Source organism: Pygocentrus nattereri, chromosome 4 (genome assembly GCF_015220715.1).
Source record: "Pygocentrus nattereri isolate fPygNat1 chromosome 4, fPygNat1.pri, whole genome shotgun sequence".
Taxonomy (NCBI): Eukaryota; Metazoa; Chordata; class Actinopteri; order Characiformes; family Serrasalmidae; genus Pygocentrus; species Pygocentrus nattereri.
Genome location: NC_051214.1, coordinates 38,414,871 through 38,428,416, shown reverse-complemented (window position 1 = coordinate 38,428,416; position 13,546 = coordinate 38,414,871). Strand labels below are relative to the sequence as shown.

Genomic DNA, 13,546 nt, shown 5'->3' with positions numbered 1-13,546 from the left:
AACTTGGAGGAGGCCATTGCCAGTTTCTCAGCATTCATTTAGGGAGTTGTTCTCTAGGGGCAGATGTCAACACTCAGGCTAATGATGGGGCTTCGGCCTTGTTTGAAGCCGCTAAGAATGGTCATGGTGAAGTGGTGGAGGTTCTCCTCTCAAGAAGGGCCGATGTCAACAAATGCAACAAAGCTGGTCTGCTTCCTATTCATGTTGCTGCTAAGAATGGACATGATGGGTTAGTGTGACAAGGTTTGAGTTGCCATATAATGATGTTAAAATATTTTCAGAGAGAATTTGAAGCAAAAGTCCATATTTGTTTCCTTCCTCAGGATCGTGGCCATGCTGATACCAAGAACAAGCAGGGCCAAAATAAAACGATGTGGCATCAGTCCTCTCCATATGGCAGCAGAGCGCAACAGGGATGATGTTATTGAGACCCTGATTGATGCTGGCTTTGATGTCAATGCCACCCTATCAGAAGACTGGTCTAAGATGTATGAGGATCGCCGCAGCACAGCTCTGTACTTTGCTGTGGCCAACAGTAATATTGAGGCAGCCACAATGCTCCTGGAGGCTGGTGCAAACCCAAACTTAGACATTTTCAATGCTTTGCTTGTTGCTGTGAGGAAAGGTTGTATGGAAATGGTCACGCTGCTGGTCAGACATGGTGCAAATGTTAATGCTACTCTCCCAACACACCCAACTAGCTTCCCAGCCACTTTGCTTTTCTGTTTGAAGTATCTGGTCATGTTTAAGTACCTAATGGACAATGGCTGTGATGCTCTTTCATGTTTTAAGTGTGCTTACGGCAGCAATCCTCATCCACCCATCAAAAACAGGAGTGGAAGAGAGGGGATATATTACATCATTGATGAACTGTCAGAAGGCACTGTACAGGTAAAATAGTGATTTTGTCTCCCAGTGAATACAGTCTTCTTCTTAACATCAAGTGAATATCGTCTCTTCGTTGAAGTAAACAGCTCTAAACAATCATTTTTATTTGAACCAACAGTTCTGTGAGATGATCTCCAACCCCTCAATCAGCTGTTGGGCAGGACCCATTATAGATGTTCTGTTGGACTATGTAGGTCATGTGAAACTGTGTTCCAGGCTTACTGAGCACCTAGACAGTTACAGCGAGTGGGCCCACATCAAAGAGAAGTCAAGTGAGTATTTCACAATTTGTAATTATGCAATTTGTCGTTGTCTGAGCAAAACAGTGTCTCTAAACGTTTGTCTTTTTATTTTTCATAGATTTTAAATTTCCAGCTGCTCTTTACAATGTGTTAATTTCATGATGATTTGAGCAATAGGCATCCTCCTAAATTAAGATAAGATGAGATTTGTAAAAGAATATATATTTAAATCATATTGTCTCTACAGAGCCTCCTCGCTCCTTGATGCATCTTTGCAGACTAAAGATTCGTCAGCGACTGGGACTTGATAGACTGAGGCAAATCAGCAGTCTTCCTCTACCTGGGAGACTGATCAAGTTCTTAAAGTATGAGCGGGAATCATTTAAGGGTCTCCTGTGAATTGATTATGTAAAATTATCTTAGATAGCCAAAATAGTCTTTTCTTTACTTTAACAGTCTTTTGAACAATTATATGCATATATTTTTATGGTCACACAAAATTTAACAGCATGTCTACATTTCTTTAGTCAAGTGATTTACTGTTCAGGACTGACTGATCAATTCCATGCCTTTAGCATTGTTTTACTTCTCTGAAGTAAACACAGTGTTGTATAAGTAAAGCTGTTCTTGCTATCTTTGTTAATGGAAACATGTACATAAAATGTTTACGATGATAAAACTCTGTATTATAATTGTATAATATTGTATATGATAATGATAGATGTAGTGCATTGATAGCAATGATAGACTATAATGATAGATATGTCTGTGATACTTTTGTGATTGTTTAAATAAAATAAAATGTAAAAAGAATGTGATTTCTCTCTGCTTGCAGTTGATGCATGAGTGAATAGTTCTGTTTAGTTACATCACTTTGAATTCATTTAATTAAGTCCACTAAACAGTTTTCAAGTTTCAAACGGCAAACCAAGGTGATTATATATGCTACTGTATAGTTTTTTTCAGTGGGTTTTCTTTAAACTCTAAAGTTTCCTCATATTATTTGCTTTTCACAAGTCTAATCTATCTCACACTCATAATCTATCTTTCAGGATAGATTTTGAAGATTCTGCTACTAGTTTTTAAGGCTATAAATGACCCTAAAGCTCCAGTTACATCATGGAGTGTTTACATTCTAGGATGGGAACTTGGAATTGCAAGCACTGACCTTCTGCAAATACCTTCAGTAACATACAGAAAATGTGGAGAAACCCTTTTCTTTTATGCTTCTGAAGAGTGGAGCTTACTTCTATATTTTATTAAATAGTCAAGCACAGTGCACAATTTCTTTAATTTAGTCTTTAATTCAAACTCTACTTGTCTTTGTATTTATCTTTTATTTTGATCTGTGTCACTTTCTTTTATGATTTTGAATTAATACTCATAATTTCTTGTATTACTGTTAAGCTTTATCACCTGTCTGTAAAGCACTTTGGGATAATTAATTCATTATTCACCTTTTCTTTTCATTTTTTCATTTCCCATCCAGACATTCTTCCATAAACTGCTGTTACTTTTGAACTGATTTGAGATTTGACTCCAGTTACGTTCTTCAAAACTTCAAAAATGTCATTTCAATGAATTATGGTACAGTTATGTTCCCTGAGTTAAGGTACTGAGATGTACCCTTGAGGACACCACCCCAGTGACAAGAGGGGTACTTCCCCAGTGAGAGATTAGAACTAAATTAAGGTATGCTGACTCAACTATCAACATTATGTGTGAACTAAATAAAAAACAATTGCCAAGTTTGTGATTCACAAGCAAAATATTCTAATGACATTCATGAAATAATAAACTAATTTTTTATCATAGCAGTGTCCAGCCTATAGTATGTATGTTGCATACCTGTGCATCTCAAGAAGTCAAAGTTACTCTGGGTAAACATGGAAAGTGGTTAAGTATATGGCCAAGCTGTTCTGAGGTCAGCTGAGAACCAGTCACTGCTGAGTGGGCAATCTTGAAGTAGAGGTTTTTCTGTATGGTAAATGACTGCACTAAATCTCAAAGTCTGAAATCTCCAGACCTCAGTGTACTCATACTACTCATGCCTTTACATTATGTGGTGGTTTCCTATACCTTAAAAAAATGGTTCTTCAGACTCACATCACATCTACTAAAGTTGTTCTCTAAAGAGATCCACTGAAGGATTCTTTGGGGAACCAAAAATGGCTCTATAGCATCATGGAAAAAACCTTTTCTGGCATCTGCATTTGTTTATACCTTTTGTTTATAGCATATTTGGCCTTCAAACTCATGTGCTAAGTTTATGTGCATGCAAGCATCAATAAAATCATACATTCTGAACGCCCATCATCATGATGTGTTAATTCAATCCACTGGTTTAATTGTGAAACACAGCCTCTAGAAAAATCCTTAAGGGATCTATTACATTGCCCTCTGCATGACACCACTGAAACCTGAGCTGTCTGAGTGTTGTTTCCTTTAATTACTTTAAGACACTGTCTATATTCCTAAAATGAGATGAAAACCACGTGGGGAGTAATGGTCTGCTTTGCTCTCTTGTAGGACAGTGCATGTTTACATGCAATAAAATCTTATTTTCCTCAATATATGTTCAAATGCATCAATTTAACTGACAGGCCCTCTGGGAAGAGGATCTGTTGATCTCATGAGGTCTGTGGGGGTGTGTGTGTGTGTGTATTCCTGTGGTTGGATGTGCTCTATAATTAACTAGGTCATAATTTAATTCAGACAGTTAGGTAAGATGTGTACTGGAAAGATAGCTTCCCTCACTACACTGTTGTTGTCATATGACATTTAGAGTCATATCAACTTTCAATGATTTTGAAATAGTTATTTTTTAGAAAGTTTGAAAAATGTCAACAATCTATGCAAAAAAACCCCAAAAAACTATGACTTGTAATGATATTGAAATCCTTTACTATACACAACTGGTTGACATACACAATAATTAATTATTATTATCATTGAGCTTATACAGGGAATGGTTGATCTGGGCACTGCAAGACAACAACAACAACAACAATAATAATAATAATAATTATTATTATTATTATTATTATTATTATTATTATTGTTGTTGTTATTATAAAAGTTACAGTACAAATAATAATATATAATCTATTATATATATATATATATATATATATTTTTTTTTTTTTTATTAATAATAAATATAATTTAGTAACTATTATAAACATGTGGAGGAAACTGCATATAAGTAGACATATGTAGCACACATAAAAAAGACATTTCTTAAACTGCAACAATTATGTAAGCATTCAAATGGTTATTGAAGTAGTCATGGTTTGATATTTGACCTTTGCTTTTACACACAAGCCCTTAAAGTAAGCGTGTACTTGATTTTGCCTACAAAGCAAAAAACAAGACTTATTCAGTGACAACTAAATGAACCGATGGACCTCTAACAGGACAACTTAAACCCTGAATGCCATCCAGAATCTGAATATGTCAGCCAAGGGAATAAAAATTCCATTGCAGGGTCCTATGAGGTCAGGTTGCTAGAAGCTAAAGGCAGAATGAAGCAACTGCAATGTGAATAGACTTATAACCTTAATATTTATATAATCCTTCTTATTCACATAAGCTCTTTTTATTGACCTAGACTCACTTTTACACTTGTACATTTACTCTTAAATGAAAGCAACTGAAAAGAAGTCTCTTACATACTTACATTTCTTTCTCACTGACCGAGGATGCCCTTATCTCTCACTCTTATATTAAAGCAACAGTTTGCAGCAGTTAGATTTGTAAACAAAGAAAAAGAGTTCATAACCTTGCTCATAACCTATTCCCCAGCTGTATCATGATATGTCTGTCTATAAATAAGGAGCAAGTATTCACACTATTTCATGTCTCACTTGTCTTGTTGTTTTGGCTCTTCTGTAACTTGACACAATGAAAGCGGCCTAACAATTGCTTTAGCTTTGATATTCTTGCTCTCCTGGTCGCCTGCCATGGGATTTCCATATGCACTTCTATCTCAACAGTGTGGATCCTTATAGTTCCTCTTTAAATTCTAGGCCAGCTATCTTTCAGGCGCAACCTGAGCTAAGAGGCTGGCGAACACTCTGCCTAGATCATGTGCATTCTCTAGACATGTAGCCTACTATAAACAGTGTGGAGAGGCTACAGAGATAGGGGCCTCTTTTGCAGAGGACTACAGCGAGTTTAGCTGAATCAACTGTAAAAGTGTCTTTCTTCTTTTTCTTACTGAAACCTAAACTAACATTTTCGTTAAAAAAAAGGTAAGTGCGTTTTTGTCTTTTTGTTTTTTTGCATACCGTAGTATAGTGCTATAGCAATCTGCTTTCATGGCATGCTTTGATTTCATTCATTTCATGAGGTTTTTGAGAATGTTCTATATGGAAACAAGTTGTTAATCAATTATACCATTTTGAATGATTTATATCGGTGCAGCACTGACGTATTTTACATGTCATATTTAATTAGACACAATTTGCATGGGCACCTTAGAAATAGAAGAAAAAAAATCTGAACCACATGTAAGATTTCAATTATTAATCTTTGCTAGTTGCTTTTTAATTCTATCATTTGTCTGTTTGCCAGTATTTTTGTATTTTAGAAATTGAGATAGGATGGTAAGAAAAGAGAGTTGGGCCATGCAATATTCCCACAGGGTTGCTTGGTGCAGAATTCTATTTATACATTGAAGGAAAGATAAGTACTTTCTGCCTTGACCTCCACACTCTTTCAGCTAGACAGCTAGGTCAGACACAATACTCCACACGCATGACTTGCGAAAACACATTGCAAAATCACCCTGACCCAGTGACCTTCAGCAGGCTGCTTACACTGCCACCACAAAAACTTTTAGAAATGTGAAAAACCTGCAGACTTTAGAGGTACAAGAGTGTGTTTGAACAATTTACTTGTGAAGGATAATCCAAAGATTGTTTATGAATTATCTTTAAAAGTGTTGTTAATTATCTGCACTGCATCTTTATTATAAGATTTACACTACCACTTTACAATAAGACTACTTTTATAAAGTCTTTATGAATGTTTCAAAGTAAACATATTGATTGTTATAAGATTTTAAGCACCTAAAACCATTTACAAGACATCAAAACACTAATTAAAAATGGCAACAGTGATTAGTGAGCCCACACTGCTTAACCTCACAATATTGCTGATTACTTTGTTTTTCCTGTCAGCCAACATTACGCCTGTCAACTTCATCAAAAATTCAGATTTATCCATTTTTTTAAGTATGTGCTATAAATGTTTATTAATGGTTTTAAGGTGTTCATAACTCAACTAATGATAAATAATAATAATCACTAATGAACTACTTTGAAACCCTTGATAAAGGGTAGTCTTATTTGAAAAGTAGTACCAGTTTAGATTGCAGGATACTTTGAGGTGTCAGATCCTTGTAACATTTTATGATGAATGGGCCAATAGTATTTCAAAATTCATTGAAATAAAATTTGCTTGCATTAATGGCACACCCCAGCCAAAATAATAATATAAAAGCCTACATTGCTACATCTGCCTCACTTATCTCTTACAGCACTGCTGCAGTAGCCTCTAGAGTGAGATTTCCAGATTTAAAGACTAGGAAATCCCTCTTCTGATGATAAATCTAAGGTAGAAGGCAATTTGAAAGAGTACACGTGCTTTAGGGTGGATACTTGAGATGTGCTAATTCACTACTTTTAGCCAGATATTAGCCTGGTGATCAATGGCTAGCAGTCAGGATTAGTAGAGCATCATTGAGATTCCTAATGATTGCGTGATGTATGTGCATAATGCATGTTGGGTACTGTAGTTAGAGGATTGACAAAAACACAAAAATGTCATATTCTGAATTCTGTCAAGGCACTGAGGCCTATAAAGATGTGTGGTTTTCTTATGACAGCAGATTCCCAACAACTGTCATCCTCTGTCAGGAATCAAGAAACATAGAACACTGTCTCTCCCTGATAATATTAATATATTACAGAATATAGAAAGATGCTTTGCAATCAGTCACATGCAGACAGAATGTGAGCAGCTAGCATTTTCCTTCAAGCTAGTCCACAATGAGTTGAGAGGATGACAAGACATACAGCTGGTTTGTGCGTCACAGAAGAATTTGTTTAAAGCTCACACCCTCCTATGTTGGTAAATGTCATTATAGCAGGCCAATAATGAGGTGTGAACTGGTCAATATTCCTCACTGCATGATTCCATAGCCTATGCATCAAGTGTAATTAGTAGCTTCTTATGTAGCAGAGGTGAAGTTGGACAAGAGTATAACCAGTATATTCATTTCAATCAATATTTTTTATCAACATTTTTAGGTATTCTGAAAAAAGTGTGCATTAATGTTTCTTATTACGTTGAATGAAACTTGGATGAGTGCCGACAAAATCTTGTCCAACATCACAAGAGTTGATATGAAAGAACACATTTGTAGGTAGAGCATGAAAAGGACATTTCCAAATGTCTAAAGTTCACCATACAAAACAGATAAATGGTAAATTTCTTGCACTGGTGACATTTTAGGGTGCAGAAACCTACCATGGCGGCTGCCAGTGTGTCTATGCCAGGGTCCACGGACACCAGCCTGGGCTTTGATGACTACAGTCTCTACAGTAACCTATCTGATGATGAGCTCATGCAGCTGGCAATCGAGCGCAGCCTCACAGATTCCCAAAGCTTTACCTCCAGAACTGAAACCACAAAGACCTCCATCCCCACAAGCAGGCAAACACCAGCAATTGCATGCCCGCCTCAGCCATCACCCCCAGCAGCTGTGCAGCAGCCACGGCAGCCTACTCCAGAGCCATGCCCGGCCAACCCACCCAGGTACAGTGGGGTGAAGGGGAGCATAGTGAAAGCAGAAAACAATAGCAGATGAAAAACCAAACAAGTGATGCAAGCTAAAACACTGTTTGTTCCTACAATGGGAAATAAACAAAATGTGGAATAAGATTTTAATTATTGTTGTGATACAATAGACTTTCTCTCTATCGAGTTATTTTAAAAATTCAATCAGAAAATATAATCTTTTGCTGCAGCCCTAGTTTAATTTGGTCACCACGTTCTCATACAGTTTTATACAGGATAAGATGTGGGTATAATTAATAAGTAAAAGAAGTAAAAACACTGAAAAGTGTGCTCCTAAACAAATATAAGCCAAAGTGAGTCTGCAGTTTATCGTCACCTAGTGTTTATCTGATGCAGTGCTCACTTATCCACTAAATGTTAGCTGGCAGAAAGAGGTCTCACTTACAGACACCGGACACTTGCTCCACTGACTGGACATCAACAAGCCATGTGCACTGCACCTGTCCCTGTACATCGTGGGTATGGGACCCCTAACAACCAACGCAAAATACTCATTAGCATGAACGCCAGTTGGACCAATCCCCAGAGTTCACATGCCACCAAGGAGAAAAATAGAAGCACAACCTTCTCCTCTGTCCCTGATCCACTCGGCTGGAGTTCCATTGTCCTTAAAGCACACTTTAAGTAACCCTACAACAAACCTTTTTAAATCATTCTGATTATGGCCAATCAGTTGTAAAAAATTGTTTGCAGTTTTGCTCAGGAGCATTGCAGCCATACAGTCACAATAACTTCTGTTTCTGTACTGCTGTGCACAGTTAATATAAAATACAGTATAAAGAAGTAAATTATAGTATGTGATGAGCTTGCTAAGGTGCTTAACAATTCATATTCACCTTCAGCATGGGAAAGAGACATTAAAAAAAATAGAGCATCACATGATGTCTGTTATTTGAAAAACAGAATATGTCAATGTTAAAAAGTAGTTAAATGTAAAAAAAAACTGGTAAAATGCAGCAAATTCATCAAAAAGAATTATATGGAAAATGACATGATTAAAATCAGAGCTAAACTAACACAACAAACCGCAGGTTTGGGGAGAGAGAATGTTCCAAGGAAATCAAGGAAAAGGATTTCTTTTGAATGCATCAGCTAGCATGGTATAAGACCCCCACAGCATCAGGTTGTGGAGCAGAGGACGTGTGTTCTCTGGAGAGATGGAGCTCCATCCAGAATCTTTGGAATGAGTTTAGTGGCATTTGTGATTCAGAACTAAACATCCATCATCAGGGACCTCACTGCATGCTGTCAAATCCTCACAGCAATGGTCCAACATCTAGTGTAAAGCCTTTCCAGAAGAGTAAAGTCTGAGAGGTGGCAAGCTCTCTAGGAATGCCTTTGATTTCAGAAGAAATGTTGGATGAGCAGATTTCTACAAACCTTTGGACTTTGTTTTTAACTTTACATGAGCTTGCATGCTTTGTGTCAATCTTAACACTGCCATGTCTTAAAAATGTGTTGCAGCATAAGTAGTTAGGACCAGCAAGAGAACTGGCTTTTATATTGAAAAACAGCCATGTAGAGCACTATGAGCTTTTGCATTCATTTTCCAGTGAGTGACTCGTCTCCTCATTTGGAATGTCTCTAATGTGGTTTAGGACACAGTATGACCTACTGTTAATTACAAACACCTGTTTTCTCAAGTGGTTGACTACAATAGTCGTTTACTATAGTTTCTCTACATTATGAATCCAATATGTTTTAATAAAGCACACTTTTCTCTTTGTAGGAACTTGTATAACCCACAGATTCCTCTTATAGTTAGTCACTTTGTCACCGGCAATGGCAAACGAATGGTCGCATATCGCAGATACGATGGCACACTGGTAGAAGTGAAGCCAGAGGCTGAAGTGTGAGTATACTGACCTCTAAAAACCTCTCTGAGCTTAGACATGTAGATATTCATATGAAAGGAAACCTGTTCTGGTAGTCACTTTGCTCTGAGTCTCATTTCATCTGGGTTCTCTGAAGTTTCATGTCTTGCTTTACACTTGCTGATAGAGAAGAGGATCCTATTGTGAAGACTATTCGAGATGGAGACGTGGGCACCTTACGGCAAATCATCAAAAAGCCAGACTGCAATGTTCTTATACCAAACCAATATGGATGGATTCCTCTTCATGAGGCTGCATACTATGGCCAAGATCAATGTCTTAAAGTGCTGCTGAGAGGTAGGATGAAAGCAATAATCTCTGCTCATTTGCTACTGTGGTGAGTCTAACTTTGCACTCCATTCTGAAGTTTATGTTTTGTCTGCATTGCTATTGTTAAAGTACAACCTGGGATGATTAACAAGCGCACTTTGAAGGATCAGACTGCTCTTCTCCTGGCTGTGTCCAAGGACAAGACAGACTGTGTGGAATGTCTTCTTGAGAAAGGTGCTGACCCAGATCTTGCGAACCAGGACAAAGAGACACCCCTGTATAAAGGTACAGTAGTAGCCAAGCATGGTTCTACAGGGGTGCAAAGCATATATCACACCCTGAGTTGACTTAGATAAAATACATTTATACATCCTTCTTAACTCTGATAGCATAGTTTGAAGACATCACTTAGCCCTCTTAGCGTGCATGCATCTGATAATGCCTAAAGCATTCACGTGAGAGTGTTTACTGTATTGATTGGGAAATTCACATGAAAACATTCATGTTATCAAGCCATTTGTTTCGGTTCCTCCAATATCTGATTCAGCTGATTTATTTATTTATTATGCAGGTAGGGTTGCCACTTTAGCCCTGTAAAATCCTAGAAAGAATTGATTCCTTGAGTCCTTGAGTTGGAAATTGAGAGTGAACTCCTAAGCTTTAAGTAAGATATTCTGCTGTAACTGTCTAGACAGTCTATCTGAAAGATACATGGCACCACAACTCATACATCAATAGTTGAGCTGTATTTTACTTTAAACAAAATGAAAAACAAAGTAAGAGTAAAATGAAGAGTGTTAAATTGGCTTACACTGCAAAAACTGCATCTTGGCAAGTATATGAAGTGTAATGTAGTCAAAATATCTGATATTCATGTTCATTCAATCTCATGGCAGATACTTTTGCTTGTTTTAAGAATTACATTTAACCACATAAATGACCAAGGCTGAGCCCAAGGTTTTATTACACACTTCTGTAACCTCAGTATAGCTCAGCCAGTTTATACAGAAGCCTGTCTAGTTATAAGGAGCCTTAGTACATAATAAGCCTGGGATTTTAAGGGGTTAACATATAGTTATTTGTTTAATTAAATTGTGTAAAAGACATAAAATGTCTAGAAATAAGTTACATAATCTAATCATAAACTTACAACAATCTCAATATGAGAACTTTAAACATATATTGCCTAGATTTAAGATACTTTCACATGCCGCGATGTCCTTGTTTACAGTTTACAACCAAACCACATAGCCAGTTCTAAAACATCTACCCACCTGAAGGAGTTGACGGAGGAGAATAAGGGATAACAATTTCTTTGCTAAGGTTACTTTTGCCAGATTACTTTTAATTGTCTTGGTTTTTAGAATCAATATTATTGTGTGGAATCGATTCTTGTAATCAACTTCATCAACTCCCTTCACTTGGAATCGGTATCAGAGTCTCCTCCAAAATTTCTGTAATCAAACTGGCTGAGTGGGAACTGCACAGTTCAGTGTGTTAGTATACTGAAAGTTGGCTAACAAGAAGTCTATGTAAATGGATGCACCCCTTTTTATTTTGTTCTAGAACCAGGCCTGCTAGCATCCATTCTTGAGCCAAGCTTGCTTATATCTGTCCTGCATTCTCTCATACACATGTAGCTTGTCAGATTGGTACTCCTGAAGACTTGGCTTTACATCTCATTAGATAAAAATATTTTTTTTGATATTTAGTTGCATTTCACTTACAGTTGTTTGAAGCACCTTTTTCTCCTTTGCCTATATATCCCCCCAGCTTGTGAGAAGGAGAACTCCACCACTGTCGCCATGCTGCTGAATTACAGAGCCAGTGTGAACAAGAGCTGTATCCAAGGCTGGACTGCTCTCCATGAGGCTGTGTGCAGGAATAATGTGGAGATCTGTGAGATGCTGGTGAAGGCAGGTGCCAAAATCAGCACGGCCAACATGTACGGCATCACACCCATCTTTGTAGCAGCTCAAACTGGAAGTGTGGATGCACTTCGGTTCCTCTTGAAAAATGGTATTTGGAAAAAAGTTTTTGCCACTAATCACAACTGTGCTGGTGTGGGAGAGATATCCAAGCCACAAGTGACAGTATTAAAAGCCTGTGTTTCTGTGTAATATTAGGGGCAGACATCAACAGCCAGGCAGCAGATGGAGCCACAGCACTGTACGAAGCCTGTAAGAATGGTCATGCGAACGTTGTGGAGTTCCTTCTGTCTCAAAACGCGGATGCCAACAAGTCAGGCAAGACTGGACTGCTGCCAATACATATTGCTGCTCAGCGTGGAAATGATGGGTAAGCAAAGGTCATTCACTCTGGACTCATGATCTTTAGGCTCTCAGGTTATGTTTTTTGTTACATATGCACAATGTACTATACTTTAGCAATCAGTGCTAAAATGTGTTCAAATTCTATGTAAACCTTAATTTGCATGGATCAGGATTGGTTAGTACAAAAGTTGGTTGGTACAGTGTTAATGTACGGGTCAGTATGAAGAACTCTAACAAAAATGTAATTAAAAAATATACATTTCTGTAACATCCCCTGAATGTTACAATCTGGTGGGTATTTTTTTTTATTTGTTTGTCTTTAAACAAAATGTGTCCCTGAGTACATACGGTATAGAAAAAGAGACATAGGAAAAAGTTGTGTTCTATTGGTGGAGTTGGTTGGCACATTGATTTTGGGCTTTGGAGTTGGTTGGCACATTGATTTAAGGTTTGGGGTTGGTTGGCACATGTGTCAGCCTGTGTAGGGCTATTGTCACAACCATATATTATTTTAGATTACTGGCTACCTCGAACTCAACATTTTATGTTTTAAACAAAGGATACTTATTTTGAATAGAATTGAATTTAACTTTTATTTAATTTTAATTAAACAATATTTAATTCACTAAATAGAGAAAAGATTGCTCATAATGAATTGTGATGTTTTAATAAAGTCTAATAAAAAATTAAAGTAATCAATTGACCCAGGTTGTTTATACTGTTATTGTTATTTTTGTTAATATTATTATTTATTCAATACAAATTTGTAACAAAAATGTAACAAATTTGTAACAAATAGGTTGAGGCAGGCTGCATTAAAAGAGTGTCTTTATTAGGAGAAATCCAATAGAGTCATAACAGGCTGAGGTCAGATCACAGGCCGGCAGATCCATTATTCCGTTGCTCAAAAACCAGGAGACAAAGAGTCTAAACACTGCACCAAAGCAGCAAAGAAAGGCTCAGCACTCAGGTAAGGACACAGAGACTTTATAACAAGCATGTCAAGCAAAGGGGTTTATATATGTGGGCTAATGCCTTTGGAATGAGTTGATGGTGTGTGTAGTTACGGAGGAGTGAAACCAGTCAGGATTAAGAGTTGGAATGAGCCATTCTACATAAGGCTAGTCCAAAAAGT

General features: G+C 37.2%; 1 protein-coding gene across 7 annotated transcripts in view; it reads left to right on the top strand.

Annotated features, from left to right (window-relative positions):
* Window positions 1-13,546, top strand: part of LOC108424533 (ankyrin repeat and SOCS box protein 2-like) — a 43,068-nt gene that overhangs the window by 24,460 nt on the left and 5,062 nt on the right. For 3 of the 7 annotated variants that reach the window (XM_037537709.1, XM_037537708.1, XM_037537711.1), the window contains exons 3-8: window positions 7,650-7,952; window positions 9,724-9,846; window positions 9,996-10,165; window positions 10,268-10,423; window positions 11,912-12,157; window positions 12,265-12,436. In XM_037537709.1, the coding sequence (XP_037393606.1) occupies window positions 7,650-7,952; window positions 9,724-9,846; window positions 9,996-10,165; window positions 10,268-10,423; window positions 11,912-12,157; window positions 12,265-12,436 (1,170 nt within the window). Of the gene's footprint in view, window positions 1-57; window positions 230-323; window positions 892-1,006; window positions 1,161-1,377; window positions 1,944-5,212; window positions 5,384-7,649; window positions 7,953-9,723; window positions 9,847-9,995; window positions 10,166-10,267; window positions 10,424-11,911; window positions 12,158-12,264; window positions 12,437-13,546 lie in introns of those variants that run through there. The other 4 variants (XM_037537712.1, XM_037537710.1, XM_017692612.2 and 1 more) reach the window with 2 other exon arrangements.